Source organism: Xenopus laevis, chromosome 8S (genome assembly GCF_017654675.1).
Source record: "Xenopus laevis strain J_2021 chromosome 8S, Xenopus_laevis_v10.1, whole genome shotgun sequence".
Taxonomy (NCBI): Eukaryota; Metazoa; Chordata; class Amphibia; order Anura; family Pipidae; genus Xenopus; species Xenopus laevis.
Window position 1 is genome coordinate 45535093 of NC_054386.1, and position 26915 is coordinate 45562007.

Genomic DNA, 26915 nt, shown 5'->3' on the forward strand with positions numbered 1-26915 from the left:
TTAAGCTTCCTTCCCTTTAACAAGTTTAGTTACATGCCTCTGCACTCTCTCCAGCTCATTAATATCCCTCTTAATTACTGAAGCCCAAAACTGCACTGCATACTCCAGATGAGGCCTTACGAGGAACCCATAAAGAGGCAAAATTATGTTTTCATCCCTTGAGTTTATGCCCTTTTTTGTGCTAGTAGCCACAGAATGACACTGCCCGGAATTAGACAACTTGTTATCTACAAAAAACATCTCAGCTAAGGAGACCCCCAACACACTGCCATTTAGTGTATAATGTGCATTTATATTATTGTGCATAAGTGCATAACATTGCAATTATCAACATTGAACCTCATTTTCCAGTTTGCTGGCCAGTTTTCCGGCCAGTTTTCCAATTTAGTCAAATCACTCTGCTAAAGTCAATGGGTATCCATTTAGTTGTTAGCTGGTGATAGAAATGGCGCTGTCAAAAAAAAATTGATACTTGCGAATTTTCATCAGAAACGAAACGTGGTGGTTTGTACCTGAATTCGCGGCTGGATTCGCTCATCACTAGCCATAAATAATGTCATCTCTTTGAAGACCTCAACACAAAGCCTCAAATTTTTCTATTTTTATAATGTTCTGAAGCTGCTAAAAATTTGAATCCAAAAATGCTTCATCCAAAACCTTCCAAAATCATGTAGAAGTCTGAGGTTCTAGCCCCAGACCTGCTGAGGCCTCAGACTTCTATGATTTCGGTAGGTTTTAGATGGAGCATTTTTGGATTCAAATTTTTAGCAGCTTCAGAACATTTTATTTATTTATATATATACATATATATATATATATATATATATATATATATATATATATATATATATATAAATTTGAGGCTTTTTCACTCTAAAAATTTGAGTTTTCCCCCATTAAAAACTCCACCTGAAAAAATTTGAGGTTTATTAAATAAGCCCCCTAACTTCAAATCTTGATGAATCTGCCCCTAAATAACTGATTGAGGTTTTCAAAGAGATGACATTATTTATGGCTCACTCTTTTTAAAATATCAGCTTCTTTTAGACTTCTCTGTTTCAGTACAGAAGATACATTCACATATTTAGCTAAAGAACATAGTGCAGATCTTGTTACATATGAGAACTGTTGTATCAGGTGGAGCAATATCAATACAAGGCATGTGATATTATTTTCACTGGAATAAGCATTCTGAAATATGTCAATTTGCAATGACTTTGCAGTGTTCAAAAAGGACAAGTATAAAAGGATTATTTACATAACTCTAAAGCGAGTTGTGAAAATGGAAAACAGTGTGTTATTAAAGGGGAATGGTCAGATTTATATGCATCGCACCATTACTTGTAATACAGGAAGATTCCCTTGGTTCTGAGAGTATGGCTAATTGTTACATAAATACTGACTACTTCTAAACATCATGGCTGGCACGTTTTGCCCAAGTATGTATTGCTGGCTGCAGATAGTAGTCAAGGTTAGTGAATGTTTATCTTATCTTGTAATCAGTCAGATAGTAGTTGAACTGGGGGGAAACAGATGGGTGGTAAAATAAGAACGAAACAACAGATTGTCATGCTGATTGGTCAAAGTTGCATAGTGATTTGGGTTCAAAAAAGACCAAAATCCATTGTTTCATTTGGAATGTAAGCCCTTCATCCTTTGGTCTCCTTGACACTGAGCACTTAATCTGTATTGTTATTATATTTTATATGTACCGTATATACTCGAGTATAAGCCGACCCGAGTATAAGCCGAGGTACCTAATTTTACCTACGAAAACTGGGAAAACTTATTGACTCTAGTATAAGCCTAGACACAACTACAGCCCTGTCTCCCAGCAACGCACATTCTGCCAAAGCGACCCCCCAGCGATCAACCGGACTTCTTTGCAAAGTTGATGGTGACAGAGAATTGCCAAACGGATTACTGTGTGCATTGTCCCACTGTCCCACTACCATGTGCAGAGGATGCTGTTTGATATTGCCATCACTGTTAATCTTTCGTATAACCAACAGAGGGCACTGTGTGATATTGCAGTCACTTATTCTTTCATATAACCAACAGAGGGAGCTGTGTGATATTGCAGTCACTGTTAATCTTTCATATAACCAACAGAGGGCACTGTGTGATATTGCAGTCACTGTTATTCTTCCATATAACCAACAGATGGCGCTGTGTGATATTGCAGTCACTGTTATTCTTTCATATAACCAATAGAGGGTGCTGTGTGATATTGCAGTCACTGTTATTCTTTCATATAACCAACAGAGGGCGCACTGTTATTCTTTCATATAACCAACAGAGGGTGCTGTGTGATATTGTAGTCACTGTTATTCTTTCATATAACCAACAGAGGGTGCTGTGTGATATTGCAGTCACTGTTATTCTTTCATATAACCAACAGAGGGCGCACTGTTGTTCTTTCATATAACCAACAGAGGGTGCTGTGTGATATTGCAGTCACTGTTATTCTTTCATATAACCAACAGAGGGTGCACTGTTATTCTTTCATATAACCAACAGAGGGTGCTGTGTGATATTGCAGTCACTGTTATTCTTTCATATAACCAACAGACGGTGCTGTGTGATATTGCAGTCACTGTTATTCTTTCATATAACCAACAGAGGGCGCACTGTTATTCTTTCATATAACCAACAGAGGGTGCTGTGTGATATTGCAGTCACTGTTATTCTTTCATATAACCAACAGAGGGCACACAGTTATACTTTCATACAACCAACAGATGGCGCCGTGTGATATTGCAGTCACTGTTAATCTTTCATATAACCAACAGAGGGTGCACTGTTATTCTTTCATACAACCAACAGATGGCGCTGTGTGATATTGCAGTCACTGTTATTCTTTCATATAACCAACAGATGGCGCTGTGTGATATTGCAGTCACTGTTATTCTTTCATATAACCAACAGAGGGCGCACTGTTATTCTTTCATATAACCAACAGAGGGCATTGTGGGATATTGCAGTCTCTCCCCAAGTGTACTGTTGGTATAGGAATGATTAAAAGTGACTGCAATCTCAGCTACTCGGGTCGGGTACCGCTGACCCGAGTATAAGCCGAGGTAGACTTTTTCAGCACATTTTGGATGCTGAAAAACTCGGGTATATACGGTATGTGAATTGTATTTCTAACAATTACTTATTATTGTTGTGATGCCTTGTTTGTTACTATTCATTTATTTTTTTGCTGTACAGTGCTTTGCCCTCAAGCGTTATACAAATATATGCATACATACATTAAGTTTAACCCATCCAAATAAACCCCTGTGCACATATTCATACTTAAAAACTATATATGCTAATATCTATACTAATTGATAGAATCACAATAGCTTGTTTACGAGCCCGGAAGGAAATTCTGCAACCTCCGTGCCCTCACAATGAAGACCCACCATTGCTGCGTCCAATGAAAGTTTTGTTCCTCAAGTCTTAAGGGATGCCCTCTGGTTCGCTTGATCTGTTCTGCAGGAAAAAAGATCTGCCACTATCTGTTTATAACATCCACTAATGTACCCAAGTAAGCATCTTTTCTCCAGAGAAAACAACCCCAACCTTAAGAGTTTTTCCTGATCTTTCTACCATTCCTTTAAAAATCATGCTGGTGAAAACTCATAGCACTGTGATTTTTTATGTAAGTATTTTACCCCTTATTCCCCTCTACAAAAGGTTTCCTACCACTGATGTTAAACTAACAGGCCTATCGATTTTAGGCTGACAACAGGATTCCTTTATGAATAGTGGCATCACATTAGCAATTCGCCAAACTCTCTGCGCCATGCCAAACCTCAATAAAGTAGAAAGGCCAGGGGTAGGCAGAGTAGGCACATGCCTAGGGAGCAAAGCTGGGGAGGCGCAGGCCACATACCTTCGCAGCCTCATACCCCCAGTCAGGTCTACTCTCTCCACTCAGGCCAGCTACTATTTGCGCATGCGTGTCAGTTTGCGCATGTGTACACCTTTTGAGTGCTATGACCGGCTAGGCCAACAACAACTTGGCCTAGTTGTGTAACCAATTTCATTTGTAAAAGTAACTGGGTTTCATTTTCCTCATTTAAACTGGGTGGCTAGCATACAACAATGATCGTTTTCACTGTAGCTATAAGGGGTTTTTTTTATCTTCAAGTTGACTTTTAGTATGTTATAGAATGTGCTTTTTTTAAATAACTTTTCAATTGCACTACTTTTTTTCTTTTATTATTTATCATTTTTGAATTGTCTTCTTCTACCACTTTTCAGCTTACAAATGAAGGTCAAAAAATAATGGTCTGTGAGTCTACAATGTTATTGCTTCATGTAAATATTGTGTTTACAAGCACTCGTCTATTCAAAGTCCAGCCTCTCATTCAAACCAATTGCCAAGATGCTAGGGTAAACTGAACCCTGAAATTTCAACAAAAAGCTAAATAAATAAAAAAAAAACCAGACAAATTAACTATGAATATTACTGGTTCCTCATAAAGTCCAGCTAAAATCTCCGTTCATAGGACTTCCACAACCTCCAGTGGCTTAAATTCTGGCTTTACATAAAGACAAACACCTCTGCCTATTTGAATCTGTCTGTCCCCCATAAAAAGGGTGTCACCATCTAAATTCACAGCCCAGCAACATGTTTCAACCCACAAGGTAGCAAGAATTCACCGGCACACAGGTAATGCAAGCAGGTTATACCTTGCTAAGTGTTTATTGCAGCATGCAACGTTTCGGGGTTGCCCCCTTTATCAACCCCCTGTATCCAGTTATACATGAATGGCTATTATTGTTAGACATTTTTCTTTGTAATGGAGAGATCACCTTAAGCGGTAGGCTATGTGCCCCTATAATAATGCTCTTCATACCTCCCAATAATTGACAAATGTAAAGAGGCACAAAAAGATCTGTTGCTCGAAGTGCGGCGAAAATGTTTTGGCCATGCCCACTTTGTGGGTCCCCTAACACACCCCTAATTACCATGTCCATTTGCAAAATTTGCCAGGTTATGAAAGTTTGAACACATTTCTGGGAATTGTAGGGCCATGTTTTATGTGTTATAACTGTTTTGCTAATGAAGGTGAAATTGACCTGCTGCTAGTCTCAGTTCTCCCAAGATATCTGCCGCTTATTTTAATTAAGTTTCAGAAACGTTGTATCTTTTTCTTGTGTTAGTGCAGGAGATCAACGAGAAACTGGACTTTTTAATAAAAATCTGGGACTGTGGGATGAGCTGTCAAAATCATGACAGTCTCACAGAAAACGGGACAGTTGGGAGGTATGCTCTAAATCCCTCCCCCTTACTTATTATTTTTTTTTTTATTCACTGATTTATTTTTATTTATCACACTACTGGTCTTTTAGCCATTCTTTCCCCTAGGACAGTGGATAGATAGTACCTCAAGGAAAAGTCAGCCCATTGATCTAAGAACCCAAAGCTTTCTTTTCAACATTAAGGCTTTATGTGCCAGATTACATACTACACATTACACTTTATTCGTGCATATGTATACAGGTATAGGACCTGTTATCCAGAATGCTCGGGACTTGGGGTTTTCTGGATAACAGATCTTTCCATAATTTGGATCTTCATACCTTAAGTCTACTAGAAAATTATCTAAACATTAAATAAACCCAATAGACTAGTTTTACTTCCAATAAGGATTAATTATATCTTAATTTGGATCAAGTACAAGGTGCTGTTTTTATTTTTACAGGGAAAAAGGATATTGTTTTTAAAGGAGACATTTAATGTAAAAAAACAAGACTGTACCAGTGCATTTTACTCATTTAGATATAGAAGGAATGTGCTTGAAAATATTTTGTTTCTGGTTACTTTATTGTAAATTTCTGCAAAAACCCTACTAGTCCTGCCCATCTGTTCCACTTCCTGCTGCCTCCTTTTCCAGGCTGTGCAGGGGAGCCAGTGGCACTCAGCACACTGCACTGTAGGATAGGAACCATTCAGCAGCTTGGCTGAACTGATCGGGAACTGAAGCCTGTCTTGACTTGTGTGACTACAGGGCTGTTATTGGTTGCCCCCCCCCCCGATGTGCTTCTGGCAGAGACCGTTAGGACATGCCCACCCTTCATTTGAAACTTGGAGAGGGACCAGAGAACATTCATAGGGAGCTCCAAAAATGGGCTATTTTCAAAGATCATTTTAATTTTTACACAATTATTTATAATTTCTTACAACATTATGAGTTTTTCATTTATCCTATATGTCTCCTTTAAAAATTTGGATTATTTGGATAAAATGGAGTCTATTCCATAAATTGAAGCTTTCTGGATTAAAGGTACTCAGCACACTGCACTGTAGGATGGGCACCATTCAGCAGCTAGGCTGACCTGACCCCTGATCATAAATATAATGAGAGTTTTCGGATCAACCTGTTTCATTTAAGTTATTGTATAATTAATACTCATAGCAACAGAGACAATAAACCACAGTTTAGCTATAAAAATGTGATGCCCTGAAAAAAAAAGTGAAAACAGAATGGAAAACAAAGTTTTCAGACAATGGAAAAATAGTTTGTCAGAACTAAAGTTCCATATACTTGATGGGTCCATTTTCACTTTGGCAAGATGGTGTGACTTAAGCCTCCGTGTCAATTTATAAGCTAGAGTTGTAGCAAAAAGAGGTTTAAAACTGTAAAGAAAGTGGAAAAAGTTAGGCACAGTTTTTCCAAAAGTTCCTTCAAAATAAAACACTTTTAACTTGTAATTGTAAATCATCTGTGAATCAAGATAATGGATTTCTTTAAAAAAATGTAAATGTAATCATTTGTCTTGCTTAGATCAGTATATTATTTATACTTTTAAGGTGTCATTTGGCAGAAATGTGTTTCACAACTACAGGTATGGGATGCATTGTCCGGAAAGCTCTGAATTATGCAATGTCCATCTCCCATAGACTCCATTTTATCCAAATAATCCAAATTTTGAAAAATTATTTAATTTTTATCTGTAATAATCAAACAGTACCTTGTACTTGATCCAATCTAAGATATAATTATCCTTATTGGAAGAAAAACCAGACTATTGGGATTATTTAATGTTTACATGATTTTCTAGTAGATTTAAAGTATGAAGATCCAAACTACAGAAAACCGCAGGTCCCAAGCATTCTGGATAACAGGTACCATACCTGTAGAGCAACCGAAGTCACAAAACATCCCTAGGCTTTTTTGCAAATGCAAATCATGATGCTAAAGTGCTTTTAGATGCAAATCGTGATGAGTTTTCCCAAAAATTTCAATTTTTTTTCCCCCAGAATTCAAACTTAATTTTGGCTGTACAATGTTAATTCTGGTACAACTGTGCCAGATGCACCAAAGTGGATGCAAAAGTAGTGTATGTTTGGTAAATTGTGAGCTCATCTCTATGGAGGATTTCAGTTCAAATGTCTTAAAGAAGAACTAAACCTAAAAAATGAATGTGGCTAGAAATGTCATATTTTGTATACTGAACTTGCACCAGCCTTAAGTTTCAGCTTAATATCAGAAATCAGCTTAATATCAGAAATGATCCAGGACTTCAAACTTGTCACAGGGGGTCACCATCTTAAAAAGTGTCCATGCTCAAAGGGCTCTGAGCAGCTGTTGAGAAGCTAAGCTTAGGGGTTGTCAAGCAGAAAATTAGGTTGGCCTGTAATATAGGCTGATGCTACAAGGCTGATAATTAAATTCTGATTCTAGTTGCACTGGTTTCTGTGTTGCAATATAGTAATTATCTGTATTAATTACTAATCAGCCTTATATTGGGACATTTATATTCTGACAGCAGCACAGAGTGTGTGCGGTGAATCAGCAGGAATGAAGATGGGGAGCTACTGGGGCATCTTTGGAGACACATATCTTCCCTGCTAAAGGATTGTAGTTGCCTTGGGCTGGTACAGAAGCCCAAAACATCTCAAGCCTACTTCTTTAGTTAAGCTTTAGTTCTCCTTTAACCTCCTGGGTGCAGTGTTAATAACAGGATTAGTGTGCTATTTGCTTGGCACAAGTCTGAACCACCTACTGAAGCACAGTGCTAGTGGAATCCTACAACTGCAGCTACATCCAGGCTAATGGTAATTTTATGGTTCCATTTTGCCAATGTGTACATTTGAGCAGTATTTATCAGAGCAGGCTGTTCATGTGCTGCAGTGCTCTCCCTTGTGTGGGAGTAACAACTTTTTATGAATGTTATTAACCCGCATGCAATTTTGTCTCCGTTTTAGCTTGCTGTACTTGTATATGAGTCTGATTCTCATTTTGGCAGGGGGGCAGCTATACAGAAGAAAGATATGTCAGTAAAGGTTGCATATTAAATCATGTGATAACTTATTAATACTCTAGCTCTAGCATGCACAATGTTAGTCACCGTCTTGATGTTTTCCTGCAGAAGTGACTCACTGCCTTATAGAAGGTCTAGTATTAGGCTGATCAGTGGCAGTGAGTCACTCATTTCATTTCTAGCATTAGCCTGCACATGTAAGTAAATTAATTATTAGCCTTGCAGTATTAAACTTTGACAAGACACATTGTAATCATTGCTCTTGTCAAGTTTTAAAATTAGTAAGGCCAAATTTTTACTTTTTGTTCCCTTTGCTGGCCACAGTTTTCTCTGTATACCTGCTCCCTTTGCCAGAGAGAGTCTGTTCTGTATTGCTACATTGCAATGTTACCATGGCTTAGTAGAGTAAGTAAAGTAATGAGTAAGCGGAAAAAAATGTTACTCTAGCGTGCATTAATGAGTCCGGTAGATTTACTAAAGGGCGAAGTGGCCGTCGATAGTGAAAAATCATTAGAAATCTCATCCGCAGAAACATTGACAATTTACTAACAGGCGTAGAAGACAATTCACTAATGAAAGAGACCATCGTTAGCGCAGTTTCGTGTTCTATCACCAGACAAATTTTCGCTCAGGTAAATGATCATTATTTCAAAAATTCACAGTTTGAATTATACAGAACATTGCCTCTTTCGCCAGAGAAGCTGCTCCCTGCTACAATCCTTGATGAGCACAAAACTGCTCTTTCTATCTTCCCTCACTATCTTACTCTCCTTGAGAGTCCATAATAGATAGTAACCCTGTCACTAACTAGCCTCATTCATGGGATCCCTGCTCCCAAACTTATCTCTCTCTAGAGGTACTGGTCCTTCTAGGGCAACTTGGCTTTACTGGGCCTTGGTGTACCCAGGCTCCCTGGAAACATCCAGCTGGATCAGCAACCAGAAGCCAAAGAGGAAGATCCACCCCTTCACAATCACTATGCCAAGGTGTGACAGGATAAAGTCACAACATCTCTTGACCAATTGCACAACTATGCAAATTATAACTAGCTAAATGGACATCTGCCCAGCAATTAGGGAGATCAAGAAGTGTAGGGATTTAAAGCCATAGGGGCACATTAATCCTATGGGTCCCTACACATACATATGACCTATATATATGTAGCAAGCAATGCCAGTCAGCAGCATCAAGGGCAAATAAGGTCTTGAGCTGTATTAAAAGGGGCATAGATTCAAGGGAAGAGGGGGTCATTCTTCCACTTTATAGAGCACTGGTAAGGCCCCATCTAGAATATGCCGTACAGTTTTGGTCCCCATCACTCAAACAGGACATTATTGTATTAGAGAGGGTGCAGAGAAGGGCAACTAAGCTGGTAAAAGGTATGGAAAATATTAGCTATGAGGAAAGACTGGCCAAATTGTGGATGTTCACACTGGAGAAGAAGCGCTTAAGGGTTGATAACTATGTATACATATATAAGTGGACCATATCATAATCTCTCTAATGCTTTTTTTACCAGTAGATCTTTCCAGCTGACACAAGGTCACCCATTCCGATTAGAAGAAAAGAGGTTCCGCCTAAATATTCGGAAGGGGTTTTTTTGCAATGACAGCTGTTAAGATGTGGAATTCTCTCCCTGAACCAGTTGTACTGGCTGATACATTAGATAGTTTTAAGAAAGGGTTGGATGGCTTTTTAGCAAGTGAAGGAATACAGGGTTATGGAAGATAGCTCATAGTACAAGTTGATCCAGGGACTAGTCCGGTTGCCTTTTTGGAGTCAGGAAGGAATTTTTTCCTCCTCTGGGGCAAATTAGAGAGGCTTCAAATGGGGTTTTTTGCCTTCCTCTGCATCAACTGGCAGGCAGGTTAATAAAAGTAAAAAGGTTGAACTTGATGGATGTGTGTCTTTTTTCAACTTACTATGTTACTATGTACCCGCCTTAGCGTAAGTGTATTAATGAAGTTTCACTAGGTAGAAGCAAACGTTCGGGCTGACAAATTAACGCTACCAAAACTTCGCCAGCATTCGGCTGCAGATACGCAACATTTTAGTGAATTACCACAATGGTAGCAAATTTGCACCTGGCGAAGTGGCGCGAAGTGTGGCAAAGCCTTTGCAGTTGAATATTGCCCTTTAGTTAATTTGCCCCCAAGTCTTTGCTAGGGACACCTGGGATAATATGGTGGCACTGTGCTACTTTTTTCCCCTGAGCAGGGACATTTTTTTCAAATGAGGGCACCAGCTTAGAAAGCTGATGCCTAACATATTGGCATGCCCCAGAATTTGTCTTTCCATGTCAAGAGAAAGAGATAGCAACAAAGCTAGTTTATGGCTCCAGTGTATAGAGGATATATAATGTAGAACACAGCTAAACAGAGATGTTCAACCTTAAGGCGTTACAGTATGGATCCCTTTAAATATTACCTTCAATGACCAGGATGCAGCCATATAATTCTGTCAAGTGTAAAGCCCTATAGCAGGGATCCCCAACCTTTAGAACCAGTGAGCAACATTCAGAAGTAAAAGGAGTTGGGGAGCAACACTAGCATGACAAATGTTCCTGGGGTGCCAAATATGTGCTGTGATTGGCCATTTCGTAGCCCCTATGAGGGTTGTCAACCTACATTGAGGCTCTGTTTGGCAGTGCACCTGGTTTTTAAGCAGCCAAAACTTGCCTCCAAGCCTGGAATTGAAAAATAAGCTCCTGCTTTGAGGCCACTGGGAGCAACATCCAAGGGGTTGGAGAGCAACATGTTTCTCTCGAGCTACTGGTTGGGGATCACTGCCCTATAGCATATAGATTGGATATATAGAATGGAATATAGTTACCTCATAGAAACATTAAGTAGTTAAACCTATTTGAAGCAAGTGTTCAACTGATCTTTATTTTGTATGTCTTTTAAACTATTAGCCTTCCTATTCTTTTTTTTCCAGTCTGCAATAGACAGAAGGGGGCTAGCTTGATGATAGGGGGGTAATAACCCTAACATTGACTCCAGTAATTGATAAAAAAACCCATAAACTGCAATGTTAGTGTTATGCAGTGGCGTAAATATAAAGGAAGCAGACCCCGCAGTCGCAGGGGAGCTTGGGGAACAGGGGGGCCTGGACTGTGGCGTCTGCTTCCTCTATAGCTAATTCGAAACCCCCCTCCTCCCCAGCTGCTTTTTTACTGATGAGGAAGGGGGGCGGAAGTCAGGGTGGGATGTGGGTAGAGTCGTGGTGGGACTTGGGCGGGAGGATGGGGATCAGGACCCTCTAAAGATTTATTGTTAAATGGGAAAAGTAGTTTTTAATCAGTGTTGCAAAGAAAAAAAATGTATATGATGCAACAAATTGCTTGTACAGGTATGAGATATGTTATCCAGAATGGTCGGGACCTGGGGTTTTCTGGATAACCGATCTTTCCATAATTTGGATCTTCATACCTTAAGTATACTAGAAAATTATGTAAACATTAAATAAACCCAATAGGCTGGTTTTGTTTCCAATAGGGATTAATTATATCTTTGTTTGGATCAAGTTCAAGGTACTGTTTCATTATTACAGAGAAAAAAGAAAATAATTTTTATAAATTTAGATTATTTGGCTAAAATGGATTCTATGGGAGATGGCCTTTCTGTAATTCGGAGCTTTCTGGATAACGGGTTTCCGGATAACGGATCCCATACCGGTACTGGTTACAGAAAGTTGATAAGTGGGATATAATAACGAAGATGTTACATGCTTGCTGAGACCTTGATTCTGGCTGAGATGACACGCATAATGCCACCGTCTTTTCTACAAATTGAATCAATCTGCCTGCTATTACATTAGTTTCTGCCTCTAATTGAATTGTGTATATAGCTGTATGTGCTCTGCCTTGTTTCAGCTGCTTTCAAACAATGTTAGCAGTGGACTTACCCCACACTTCTACTTATTAGTTGATGATACAGAGGTTAGAGAAGGAAAAGCAGGCCCCATGAGGAAATTTGCAATTGTTTTATGGAAGACAAATACTGTCAAATAGGGAAAAGTGTGGCACAGCACATTTTCAAATGTTCCACTTCTAACAAGCCTCGGAAAATCTTAATCATGCACAGTTAAACTCTCTTACTCCTATTTAAAAGTGAAGTTCTAAGGAGAAATATGATTACAAATGCACAGTAGTTTCCAGTTACTATAACTAGTGTTTAAGTTTTGCAGAGAAAATGACACCCATAGACTCTAATGGGTTAAAAAAATTGTGGTGCAATGTGTCACGCGTCAAAAAAATTGTCGCCCATAGACTTCAATGCATTTTGGCAATTTGCCGTTTTGCGAAACGGGTCAGATTCACCCATCACTAACCATATATAACCCATTGGTTGGACGTTTTAACCTTGAAAGTAGCAAGTAAGTTGCAGGTAAAATGTATAATGAAGCAATAGAATTCTTAATGAATCAAATGCAAGTGGAGTGTAGGACTGGCCATACCAGGGATGACTTTGACGTAGTTGGCCAGCTTAAATATATTGCAATATATGGACAAACAATCCCTGTTTTGTTCAAAGGGTAAGGCATTTTTTTAGTAGCTTAAGGCACAAAATATCTCATTGTCCTAAATATATTGATAATGGGTTGAATGCAGAGGACCTCTTGTATTTGTCTAGGGTGGCAGGATTTTAGGGCGCAGCATGCTGTCAAACCACGTCCACATTTGTTCACAAATGCTGGGTATGCGCAGGAGATACAATCATTTTGTAGAATTTTGTGTGTGCCAATCCCCATTGCTCCAATCCCAATGATGAAAATTTGCACAAATAAAGGGGAGGGGACGGGGCGATGAATGGCATTGGACCTAGGGACGCCCACTTTGTAAATCCGGCCCTGCACCCATGTGTCTTGTTGTATGAATGAATCCTCCCGTGGAAATGTATTTGCTCTGCACAGATTTTAAGCACCTTACTAAAAACAAAACCCTACAAATAAGAGAAAATAAAAAGAGAGCTAACCTCACACTAGGATATATAGTAATGGAACATTGCATGGAAACCAAATAAAACCAGAAAGATAACCTTTCCTGTATGGGCAACAGACCACGAGCAGGTTAAAATTACTATTTTGTCAACTGAGAGATACAGACTACACTGATTAATGCTGAATGTGTCCTGCCAGAATCTCCCACCTTGTGTAAATGCCACTGCTAAATGTCATTGCTGAGATTCTGTGACCAATAAAATGTACATAAGGAGACGATCCCTGTGCAATAAAAGGGAAATGCCAACCCGTGTCTCTCAAGACATTGCATGTATCTTAACTGAAGATGTAAACAGGCTGTGGAAAAGCCCCTTATTGGAGCCCCATTCCTTTCCCTGCCAAACGTCAGTGTCCTGAGAACAGAAAGGAGGAGGGGTGCTCACATCCATCCTCTTGTGGTCTAGCAGGCCCTGGGTTCTTACAGCCAAAGGCTGCATTTCTTGTGCAAATAAAATTACGGTGGGTTTCTTATATTAGGGTTTCCTTCTCATGGGGCACACAGATGAGGGATTGGGTGTGGGCTCAAAAAGCCCTACTTTTCAGTTCACCAGGGGATATTCCTTCTGAAGTTGTCAGCTTTGCTGATTGCATTAACACAGTAGCTCATTACAGCTGGCAAAGTTTCTCCTCATCTGGATTTTTCCACTTGGCTCTGGAAACAAGTGGTTGGCCCACATGCACAAAATAGAGACATTCTATGGGTATAAATCAAGTCATGCTTCTGCCATCTGTTCACATGGAAAGGCAAACAGTGACTCGGTGATGGAGTGGAGCATGCACTGACAAACAGTTTCGGCTCAGAGAAGAATAAGGGAGACTGGTGATCCACTGGGGGATCACTTCCAGTCACAAAAGAAAATCCTTTTCACTTCATGGCTTGAAATGATGGCCCCCACAGCTGCTTGCAAAGCACAATAAGCTGGAGAGCAGTTGTCATCATACACAGCTGCAAGAAACTGTCCAGCTATGGTGTTGTGCAAAACAATATGCTCTGTGGAGTTTAACCCCTGCACTGCACAACATAACACACTGTGCTAAAACAGGATATTATTGAATTAGAGAGGGTCCAGAGAAGGGCAACTAAGCTGATAAAACAAATGGAAAATCTCAGCTATGAGGAAAGGCTGACCAAGTTGGGGTTGTTCATGGTGGAGAAGAGTCACTTAAGGGGTGATATGATAACTATGTATAAATATATAAGGGGATCATATAAAAATCTCTCAAATGCTTTATTTTCCAGTAGGTCTTTCCAGCTGACAAGAGGATATCCATTCCGATTAGAAGAAAGAAGGTTCCATCTAACTATTCGAAATGGTTTTTTTACAGTGAGAGCAGGCTGATACATTAGATATAGAGTCATATAGGCTGATACTGTCAGGTCCCAACAGGTCAGGCTCAGGTTGAGCCGACGTCTTCTCTGGCCAATGTCCCCACGCTGGCGCCTGTTACTAGTGCGGGCGCATGTCCTAATGCGCGCGCGCGTTCACATGCGTGAGTCCAGACGCAGGCGCGCGTTTTGACGCAAACATGCGCCCTGGGGTTAAAAGGTCACTCAGGCCTAGGCTCAATGCGAGGTGATCGTCTCTACTGACATTAAGCGTATTTACTTCTGATGACTATTCTGATTACGACTACGGCTTGTTCCTGACTATTCTTCTGATTATACCTGGATTCCTGTGTTTGCTATTCCTGATCTCGACCTTGGCTTCCCTGACTACTCTGTTGGATTTCCCTCAATTGGCACCTGTTTTCTGATCATTTCTGTGTATGGCCCGGCCTGTTCCTGACTTCGTTCTTCAACTGCAGATAAGTACTGAGTCCTTATTACGAACTGTTATTTCTGCGGGCTCACCTAGCACTCCTGCTATTCCTTATCTGGGACCGTCCTGTACCAACCTTCAGGGCGCAACTCAGTGGGAAGCGTGGGGGAGGCTCATACCTTCAGACTCGCCTTGATACCTGACAGATACATTAGATATTTTTTAGGAAGACAGTGGGAGCTAAATGTGTGGCTCAAGTCTTGGTGTAGGACGGAGGGGTAGGGTTCCTAGAGCACTGGACTGATTTTTCCTTGGGATACAACCTATACAGTCGTGACAGATTGCACCTCAATCGAAGGGGGTCCACTGTGCTAGGGGAAAGAATGGCTAAGTGGTTAGAGGAGTGTTTAAACTAGGCAAGTGGGGGTGGGTGAGATAAAGAATTATGGGGAAGCTAGGGGCTAGGGGATTAGTAAGGGGTCATGAGGGAGGAGTGAGGGGCATACAGTTTACCAGCTAAGGAGGTCCCTCTGTTACAAAGAAAACAGACTAATACTAACTTAAGATTTAATTCTCCACTAAGTAATGCAAATTTCAAAAGTAAAAGTAGAAACCTTCGCTGTATGCTGGCAAATGCAGAGTTTGTCAGGTAAAATGGATGACCTAGAATGAATTGCTCTAAAAATTATGATATAATTGGTATCACAGAAACCTGGTGGGATGAAACATGTGCCTGGACTGTGAATTTAAATGGTTACACCCTTTGTAGGAGGGACAGAAGGAATAAAAAGGGTGGAGGAGTGTGTTTGTATTTAAAGCCTGAATTAAAGCCATGCACTAAAGAAATAAGTTTTGTTGGCTCTGGTGAGGGTGTAGAATCATTCTGGGTAGATATTAGAGATTTTGACTGGGCAAAAGGTTACAAAGAAAATGATCATTGGTGTATGCTATAAAGCACCTTGTATAAGTGAAGAGTATGAAGTCCAGCTACTTTTACAAATAGAAGAAAGTTTCACAACTAGGTCAAGTTATTACCATGTGTGACTTCAATTATCCAGACATTGACTGGGGTAATGAGGTTGCCAAGACAGAACAAGCTAGTAGATTTGTAAATATGCTGAATGACAACATTTTATTCCAGCTCGTTCAAGAACCTACTAGGAATAACTCTTGTATCTTGTAATAACTAATAATACTGAACTCATCTCAGCATTTGTGTGGGTGAGCATTTAGGGAATAGTGATCATAACATGGTCTCCTTTGAGATTCTATAAGTCAATTCTATAAGGGAGTAACTACAACAGTATAAGGGCTCTCTGTAACATATTAAGTGGGAAATGCTTTTCATAGGGATAAACACAGAACAAAAATGGGAAGTCTTTAAAATGCTGCTTAATAAATATACTTGTCAGTATATTACCATTGTAAGCAATGAACGGCATTGCAAAGGAAGGTTGGTGTTGAGGTGGGTAAGAAAAGATGTGTTTTTAAGGCTTTCAAGTTAGCTGGGACAGCCAAATCATTTATAAGGTAAACAGAGGCCAATAAAACAAGCACCAGGCAAGCCAAAATCTATTTCTATTGCAGCAAGCAGTAAAAAGAAACCAAAATTAATTTTAAAATATGTTAATAGCAAAAAAATTAAGCAGGAAGGGATGGGACCTTTAATATCAGAGGGGGGGGGGGAGTGTCTGCTGGTTGATGAGAACAAAAAACAAGCTTAGATTCCAAACTCATATTTTTCATCCGTCTACAGTTCAGTTAATGAAGGTTTCCTTCTTAATAGTCCCAGTTCTAGTAATACAACTAATAATGCATGGTTCACACATGAGGAAATACAAAAGATACTAGAACATGTTAAGATAAACAAAGGTCCGGGGCCAGATGGTACTCATCCCAGGTTACTAAGCGAGCTTAGCTCTGTGATCGCCAAACCTCTTTACTTAATTTTTCAGGATTTATTGAGGTCTGGCATGGTGCAGAGAAATAGCTAATGTGGTGTCGCTATTCAAAAAGGGAACCCGTTCTCAGCCTCAAAACTATAGGCCAGTTAGTCTGACATCAGTGGTAGGAAAGCTTTTTGAAGGGTTAATAAAGGATTAGATATTGGACTTCATAGCAAATCATAATACTATGAGTTTGTGCCAGCATGGTTTTATGTGTAATAGATCTTGTCAGACTAACGTAATTTCTTTTTATGAGAAGGTAAGCAGGGACCTCGATTTTGGGATGGCAGTGGATGTGATTTACTTAGACTTTGCTAAAGCATTTGATACAGTGCCAAACAGAAGGATACTGGTTAAATTAAGGAATTTTTGACTGGAACATAGTATTTGTACCTGGATAGAGAACTTGCTAATGATTACAAAGAGTGGTGGTAAATTCTAATTGGACCAGTGTTGTTAGTGGAGTACTGCAGGGCTCTGTACTAGGTCCCTTGCTTTTAAACTAGTTTATTAATGACCTGGAGGTGGGCATTGAAAGTACTGTTTCTATTTTTGCAGATGATACTAAAATGTGCAGAACTAAATGTTCCATGCATGATGCTGCCACTTTGCAGAGTGATTTGTCTAAGTTGGGAAACTGGACAGCAAACTGGAAAAAGAGGTTCAATGTTGATAAATGCAAGGTTATGCACTTTGGGAAAAATGGCAGTGTGTTGGGAGTTTCCTTCAATGAGAAGGATCTAGGGGTTTTTGTAGATAACAAGTTGTCTAGTTCTGGGCAGTGTCATTCTGTGGCTACTAAATAAATAAAGTTCTGTCTTGCATAAAAAAAGGCATTCACTCAAGGGATGAAAACATAATTACGCCTTTTTATAAGGCCCTGGTAAGGCCTCAGTTTGGGTATGCAGTGCAGTTTTGGACTCCAGTTAAGAGGGATATAAATGATCTGGAGAGATTGCAGAGACATACAACTAAACTGGTTACAGGGATAGAAGACTTAAATTATGAGGGAAGACGTTTGGGGTTGTTTTCTCTGGAAAAAAGTCCTTGCGAGGGGACATGATTACACTTTACAAGTACATTAGAGGATGCTATATACAAATAGCCATAAAGAGGATCACCATACCAAAGGCCACCCCTTCAACTATAAGAAAAGAACTTTCATTTAAAGCAACATAGGTGGTTCTTCACAGTGAGGACAGTGAGGTTGTGGAATGCACTGCCAGGTGATGTTTTGATGGCTGATTCTGTTAATGGCTTTAAGAGTGGCTTGGATGATTTCTTGGACAGACATAATATTAAAAGCTATTGTGATACTAAACTCTATAGTTAGTATAGATATGGGTATATATAATTTTTGTGAAAGTATGTAGGGTGTGTGTATGGATGCTGGGTTTTTTTATTTGGAGGGGATGATCTTGAAGGACTTTGTCTTTTTTCAACCTGATGGCTTTTTAGCAAGTGAGGGAATACAGGATTATGGAAGATAGCTTATAGTACAAGTTGATCCAGTTTGATTGCCATCTTGGAGTCAGGAAGGAATTTTTTTTTACCCTATGAGGCAAAGATTTCAAATGGGTTATATACTTGGGTTATATACTTGATTGAACTTGATGGATGTGTGTCTTTTTTCAACCTAACTTACTATGTTACTATACTCTAAAGCTAAACAGCAAAGTCTGACAAATCCCAATGGGAGTGCAAGCAGTGTCTATCCATTTATAGATATCGAAAACTGAATGGCCTTTGCAGTGCACTACAGATAATAAATTCAAGAAAAAAATGTATCATCTGAGTCTTTATGTCAACTAAAATTGAAGTAAACTTTTAATATCCCTAACCCTCTGTTTCTTATTACTTCATATGATCCCTTATCCTCTTAGGGACAGATTTATCAAGGGTTGAAGTGAAAATTCTAATTAACAAGAATTACAAGCTATTTTTTGTGTACTTCGACTAGGGAATAGGCCAAATTCGATTCGAATATGAAAAAAATTAGAATATCGAAATTTAAAAATTTGACTTCGACCATTCGCCATCTACAACCTGCCAAATTGCTGTTTTAGCCTATGGGGGACCTCCTAGAACCTATTTGGAGTCAATTGCTGAACTTAGAAAAATAAAAGATTTTTTTTTAGAAAAAACTTCAAATCGAATACAATGTTACTTCAATTCGTATGATTAAATTCGAATAAAAAAGGGCCTATTCACCCGAAAAAAACTTTTTAAAATAAATTTCGGTTTATCTTTTTTTATTTTGAATTTCGAAGTTTTTTTTATTCGAAATTCGACCCATGATAAATCTGCCCCTTAGTGTAAACAAACCACTTATATTTAAATTTGAACATGCATGGCTGACACAAGTCCCATTATGGCCAAGTGTAGAAACCCTGAGGCTGGTTAAGGGGTCAGGAAATACCATATACAATTGTTACATTATGGGCCCTCATCCAGTGCTTATATTTTGTCAGAATTGGTTGTGCCGCAAATCCATGTACTCTCAGTATCATCCAATGTTCACAGGAATTCCATTCTGTATATAAAAGATTTCATTTACATTGCGATTATCAAGCATAGCATGGTGGAGTGTGTAGACGCACTATTGGTAAAAATTTCAGCTGGTCTAAAGATTAGTCAGAAAATTATTGGTTTATGTTACAAACCACCCAGCATAAGAGAAACAAACACAGTGAGAAGTTACATGAGCATATATAAATACAAGAATATCTTTTTCAATATCCTAACAACTTACAAACAGGGGATACATTATTTATTATAATACACACGTTTTCGTAAGTCATGTGACAGAAATTAAATCACTAAGCACTGATTATAAGGACAGAATTTACATACACTAAAGCCATGAATATAGTGTGTGATATTGTATAACAGAGAAAGTTTAATTAGGAAATATTGGCCTATCAATAAGTTTTACAAAATAATTTGATTTAATGTGATAAATGGGAAGCAAACTGGCAAATAAGCAGGGCTGCTCCTGCCATGAGGCAAAGTGAGAACTGTTCCTCAGGCAGAAGCGAGCAGCTGGTTACAAGGGGCGGCAAATAGCTGCCTCTTGCAACTTTAACAGCTGAATTTCTGGGTTTTAACCCGGAAATTCAACTCCAATAGTGCAGAGAGCGCTATTGCTCTCATTGCCCTAGTGCTGCTGCCCCCCTTTGACCCACTCCAATGCTGATTTTTAAGTGCAGATCAGGAGGGGCCTGGTAAAACAGTACTCCTTAAACCTGTGGAATGCTAACAAGGTCAGACTGAGGGGCCGGGCCAACCGTGGCTGCTGTCTCAGGGCCACCCTCCACCGTGCTTTTGCCTCGACTAGCCAGAAGAAGGGCCCAGTCTGATCCTGCCTGCAAATGAGGATCAATGTTGATAAATGAACTTGAGTACAATATAATAAATACTAATTATACACTAAGCTTACCTGAGAAGGATTTCAGGGTTTTGCAGACTTTTAACTGACTCTAAGGGGCTGATTCACTAAGCTCGAGTGAAGGATTCGAATGAAAAATACTTCGAATTTCGAAGTATTTTTTGGGTACTTCGACCATCGAATTGGTTAAATTCGTTCGAATTCGAACGAAATCGAACGAATCGAACGAAAAATCGTTCGACTATTCGACCATTCGATAGTCGAAGTACTTCCCCTTTAAAAAAAACTTCGACCCCCTACTTCGGCAGCTAAAAGCTACCGAAGTCAATGTTAGCCTATGGGGAAGGTCCCCATAGGCTTGCCTGTGATTTTTTGATCGAAGGATTTTCCTTCGATCGTTGAATTAAAATCGTTCGAATCGTTCGATTCGAACGATTTAATCGTTCGATCGAACGAAAAATCCTTCGATCGATCGATCGCAGGATTAGCGCTAAATCCTTCGACTTCGATATTCGAAGTCGAAGGATTTCAATCCGAGGGTCGAATTTCGAAGTATTTTTAACTTCGAAATTCGACCCTTAGTGAATCGGCCCCTAAGAGTTATATTAGAGTGAAGTTAAAGATCTCCACAGTCCGCAAAGTGAAAAGATAAATACGCCTTTAAAAAATCCCATAGAAATAAATGGAGAGAGGCGATATTTCACTCTATGGACTGTGGAGATCTAGAACTTCACTCTTTGATGAATCTTCCCCTAAGTTGTGTCAGTCAGCACTATTTTAAGTAAAAATGGGTGTTAACTCGAGGGATGAATATATCATTTTTTCTTTAACAATTCTGGGTCCCATGGGGTAATATGACAAAGTGACCAGCAATGCTCAAAATATGTTTCATACGAGTAGTTGTAATGAGAAGTGTAATTAAAAGTACAGATGTACACCAGTTACCGTAGAGCTGAGGGCAACTTGGCTCTTTCTGCAAATCATTATCATTATAATTATAAGCCAGAATTAGGATCAAACAAGACAAGTTATTTCATATCTATAGATCCCATGAGAAATTCATTAATTTTATATTAAGTAGAAAGTGCAAAAAAACAGACTGGATATGTAAGCTTGGAAAAAATTGACAAAGATATGTGAGAGGGTGGAGATGGAGGAACATTTGATCAGGGCAGAATATTTACTATAGCTTATCAACTTACTTAAGGTTCATGCAAGGACATGGGAATAGATTCGGAAGCATAAGGTTTTCAGCTGCAAGCTGTAAAACATTCCAAATTCCCAAATACACAGAGTACATACATTCATTTATCAATGACAGGAAAATAAAGCTCATTTCGGCATTTAAGGGCAAGTTGGCATCCTATTTAAATGCTTAACACTGTAAGCCTCTGTTGGTTGCCCATGCTAAAACATTAAAAGCTGTGATTTTGTATTGCACCAAAATGGTTAACAAAGGGTGTTGGGGACTGTGGGGAGGTGTTGGAGAGCAGAGGGAACTCTGGGTATAACTACGTTAAGGTGAGGGATTGGCTATGGACACTAATAGGAGGGCTAATATAAAAATGGAGATCACTTACCCTCCTCCTCTTTTAGCATCACAAGCACCTGGAGCACTGTGCAAGATTGGCAGCGTGTCTGGTCTCCCATAATATTATTATGGGAGACCAGACACGCTGCCAATCTTGCACAGTGCTCCAGGTGCTTGTGATGCTAAAAGAGGAGGAGGGTAAGTGATCTCCATTTTTATATTAGCCCTCCTATTAGTGTCCATAGCCAATCCCTCACCTTAACGTAGTTATACCCAGAGTTCCCTCTGCTCTCCAACACCTCCCCACAGTCCCCAGCACCCTATTGCATTGTTATATTTTGCAATATGTGTTAATTTAAAGGTTTTTATTTTTGAATTTAAAAAAAAAATGCTTATATTTGGTAAATTGTGTTACTTGTATAACTGTTTTGCTGTCTTATGTCACAGCTGCTGGCAGGTAATTGATTTTGGTCCTTGCCATTGTGGTCTGGTTAATAAAGGTTTTTCTCTTTACATGCCCACCGTGGCTGCAGTGGCTTGCATCTGGGGTAATATGTGTTTAGGCATAATATGGCAAGGGCAGGTTATCTGTTTGATTAAAAATAGTTTAGTAAAGCTGTGGCCAACTCTACCCATTAAAGGAACAGTAACGTCAAAGAATAAAAGTGTTTTAAAGTAATGAAAATATAATATAGTGTTGCCCTGCACTGGTAAAACTGCTGTGTTTGCTTCAGAAACACTACTATAGTTTATATAAATAAGCTGCTGTGTAGCCATGGGGGCAGCCATTCAAAGGAGAAAAGGCTCAGGTTACACCGCAGATAGCAAATAAGCTCTGTCTGCCTAATGGTGTTATCTGTTATCCATTAGTTAACCTGTGCCATATAGCCGTTTTGCAATTTCCACCATTGCTCCACAGCAGCTTGTTTATATGAACTATAGTAATGTTTCTGAAGCAAAAAGATCAGTTTTACCAGTGCAGGGCAACATTACATTATATCTTCATAACTTTATAACACTTTTATTTTTTGACGTTACTGTTCCTTTAAGAAAAGGAAAACGGAGTCTGGTGTTTTTTATTTATTGGTTGCAAGTAGACGATTGAATGTTTCACACAAGTGACTGCCTCCCCACAGTCCTAAGAAAAAGTTGTATTAGCTAAATGTTGTATTTATTTTCTCTTAAAAGGTCAAGAATGTTTAGAATAAAAGCTTATCTCATATGCACTTAACGCTACCTTATAACTTGTCCTATTTGTGCCATTTAATAGAGGCAAAGAAAGGGCAAACTGCAGTGAAGTTATAACGTCGTGTGACAACCATACCTGGCCAACAATAGATTGATGTGTTTGGAGCAGTATATAAATGGTTACTTACATCTCTTGTTGCATTGTCATGGATGAGGCTGTAGAGGGGAGTGACCCAGTTGATTTCCAAAAGAACTGGAGTTGGGCTAACTTGTTCTTTGCCTGCCTGTCGACACAGGTGACAGCTGGATGGACACCTCCCCTTTTCCTCACAGTGGATCTCTACTCCCATGATCAGCTGGTCATCAGACAGCATTTGCGCAGTGAGGAGACCAGACAGATATGTGATGAAAGGCATTGACTTGAGTTCTTTCTTGCTGCCCAGCTCTGTGGTTTCTATGGAAAATGTATAGGTGTAAATATACAGTATATTTTCTTTTTTTTAAATTTCTTTCTTTATTTTTTTCCTCACACAAAAAAAAACAAATTAGACAATACACAAAATAAGGGGGGAGGGGGTACAGAAAATAAATACAGGGGGGGCATTGGGAGGGTGGTGTATTAGTCATATATCCCGCAGTTCATAACCACTTCAACATTTGTTCCATATTTGTTCTCCATGCATAGTTTCTTTTGCTTACTGCTACTTTATTCCCCTCTTATTTTTCCATTTTGGTCTAATGATTCTCTAAATCTATACCATGGGGTCCATATCTTCCAATAAGTTGCACTATTACTATGATATATATACGTTAACTCCTCTAGCTGTCTTATTTCTTCTACTGATCTCATCCATTCATTGAATGAAGGAGGTTCCTTGGATTTCCAGTGTTTTGGGATTAAAGATTTGGCTACTTGAATAAGATAAAAGGTGAGTATATCATCTAGTATCTTGTGGTTCTCCAGATTTACATTTAGTAACAGAGTTACTTGATCTTCTATCTGTACATTGACTGATGTGATTATTTTTACGCTTTCTAAGATTTGTTCCCAGTAATCCTTCAATTTTGGGCAAGTTAACCACATATGTAAATGATTTCCAACTTTATTGTTACATCTCCAACACCCGTATTGCTTTTGTGGGTATATTTTATTTAGCCTTGCTGGGGTTAAATGCCACCTTGTGATTATTTTATAAATTGCTATACAGTATATTAGTAAGATCAGCGCTGAGAGCTTTTCAGCTTGCCAGACATTCTACCATTACTTTTTGTACTGATCTGTATTCTGTTTCTACTGATTACAAATGAAAGATCCAGTTTTGGTTAAAGGAAGAGGGGTTAGGGAATTATGTACCTTCACTACCCAGTTCTCTCCTGCCTTAAGTTTTCTTTTCTTGCTGCTCCATACCTTTTGGAGTCTACACGTTCCATCCACCAAGCACTGCATGAAAGCCAACCATTTCAACGTTGAATGGGATTTATTTTCTCAGACACAACAGTGTACAATAATTCAGGGGGGGGGGGTGTCTGCACCTCCCTTCGTAAGGTTACAGAATGCCCTTTTGAACAGCTTTTTTTTTTATAAAGGTAAGGTTTACTCAAGCTGCCCCTCAACTATCTGTATACCAGTTAAATACTACAAACAGTTTATCTCAATGTCATGTAAATGCCACCCTTCCATTTATAAGGGAAGAACAATGGGGGTGCTTTGGGTGCAATTTCACTAGGGCCCACACCCCCTCAGGGCTCGCTGGAGCAAATTCGAAAAATGCATCCGGAGGTACGGTGGGCAGGTCTGAGTTGGAGTCCTTTTTTATTCTGACTTTTAACACCCTGGGGGTTTAATACATTCCACTTTTAATAAATTCCACTAAAAATTCTGATGTAAAAAAAAAGAAATAAATAATTTTTTGAGTTTGTCATTTGGACTTTATTGCTTAACACCCTTAAAAGGCAACTGTGCTAATTAGCCTTGCCCATAAATGACCTTTAACATTTATAGAAATATAAATGTTAACATTTTTTTGCCATGGTCAGTCGCCATCCAAAAAAAATCAAGTTAAAAAAAGAAGTACGTCAAAAAAAAGTGTTTCACAAACTTTTTATCAGTTTCACAAATTTTTCGGCAAAACATCACAAATCCACTCATCACAGCAGTTTAAAGGAAATAACAATTACAAAACACCCACAAATACAAACTATAGCCTTGTTAATTACAATATTCACCAAACCATCTGATTTAGAGAACATTTCACTGCTGGTCTTCCACTGCCACCTTGTGGAAGATCAAGTGCAAAATAATGGGGTTTTTTTCTCTTTCAATTATTGAATTTTTAAATAAGCAATGGCACACTCAATGCAAAAAAAATAAAAAATTAGTGATGCAGATCCAGAAATTAAATTAAAAAAAAGAAGAACGAGAAGAAGAAAGAGAAGAAAAATGTACATGGTTTCAATAATAACCATAAGATTTTTATTTTAACTCAAACACAAGGCTGACACTTGGCTAAAAACACTATACAGGTATAGGATCCCTTATCCGGAAACCCGATATCCAGAAAGCTCCGAATTACGGAATGGCTGTCTCCCATAGACCCCATTTTATCCAAATAATTCAAATTTTTAAAAATGATTTCCTTTTTCTCTGTAATAATAGAACAGTAGTTTGTACTTGATCCCAACTAAGATATAATTAATCCTTATTAGAAACAAAACCAGCCTATTGGGTTTATTTAATGTTTAAATGAATTTCTAGAAGACTTAAGGCATGAAGACCCAAATTACGGAAATATCCATTATCCGGAAAACCCCAGGTCCCGAGCATTCTGGATAACAGGTCCCATACCTGTATTGACATTCCGCAAACAAATCTTTATAGGCAAACAATACAGAATAGTGAAAAAACAAAATTCCATTCTGTAAATTCACACTGAAATGTTTCCGCTGAAATAAAGCAGAGTAGTAGTTACTGCATTTATCGTAAATAGTTTTGGGCAAACATAATCCTCTGAGACTGTTCATCATTATCCCTTTGCTACCCATAGCGATTTTTTGGGCAGAAGTTGAAAAATATCTGAAAAATATTTTCTTCTCAAGACAGCAATCCACCCTAGCTTACCTTTTAAGCACAAAAAAATTAGAAAGTATTAACTGTAAAAATAAAAGTGTTGTGCCTATACAGGTATGGGACCTGTTATCCAGAATGCTTGGGACCTGGATAAGGAATCTTTCTGTAATTTGGATCTCCATACCTTGTCTATATAAAATCATTTAAACATTAAAAGGGCAGTTAACTTTTAGTATGTGATAAAAAAAGGCTAATTTTAAGCAACTTTTCAATTGTCTTCATTATTTTTTTTTTTTATATAGTTTTTGCCTTTTTTTCTGACTCTTTCCAGTTTTCATATGGTATTGCATGTCAAGATTAGATAAAATTTGACCCACAAAATTTGATCAAGGACTCCAGTCCTTAAGAGGGATATAAATGAGCTGGAGAGAGTGCAGAGACGTGCAGCTAAATTGGTTATAGGGATGGAAGACTTAAATTATGAGGGTAGATTGTCAAGGTTGGGGTTGTTTTCTCTGGAAAAAAGGCGCTTGCAAGGGGACATGATTACACTTTACAAGTACATTAGAGGACATTACAGACAAATAGCAGGGGACCTTTTTACCCATAAAGTGGATCACCGTACCAGAGGCCACCCCTTTAGACTAGAAGAAAAGAACTTTCATTTGAAGCAACGTAGGGGGATCTTCACAGTCAGGACAGTGAGGTTGTGGAATGCACTGCCGGGTGATGTTGTGATGGCTGATTCAGTTAATGCCTTTAAAGGAGA

General features: G+C 38.9%; 1 protein-coding gene across 2 annotated transcripts in view; it reads right to left on the reverse strand.

Annotated features, from left to right (window-relative positions):
- The window catches only part of LOC108700042 (astrotactin-2), an 882685-nt gene that overhangs the window by 124143 nt on the left and 731627 nt on the right, over positions 1-26915 (reverse strand). For both annotated transcript variants that reach the window (XM_041574753.1, XM_041574754.1), the window contains one exon: positions 23268-23533. In XM_041574753.1, the coding sequence (XP_041430687.1) occupies positions 23268-23533 (266 nt within the window). The remainder of the gene's footprint in view (positions 1-23267; positions 23534-26915) is intronic.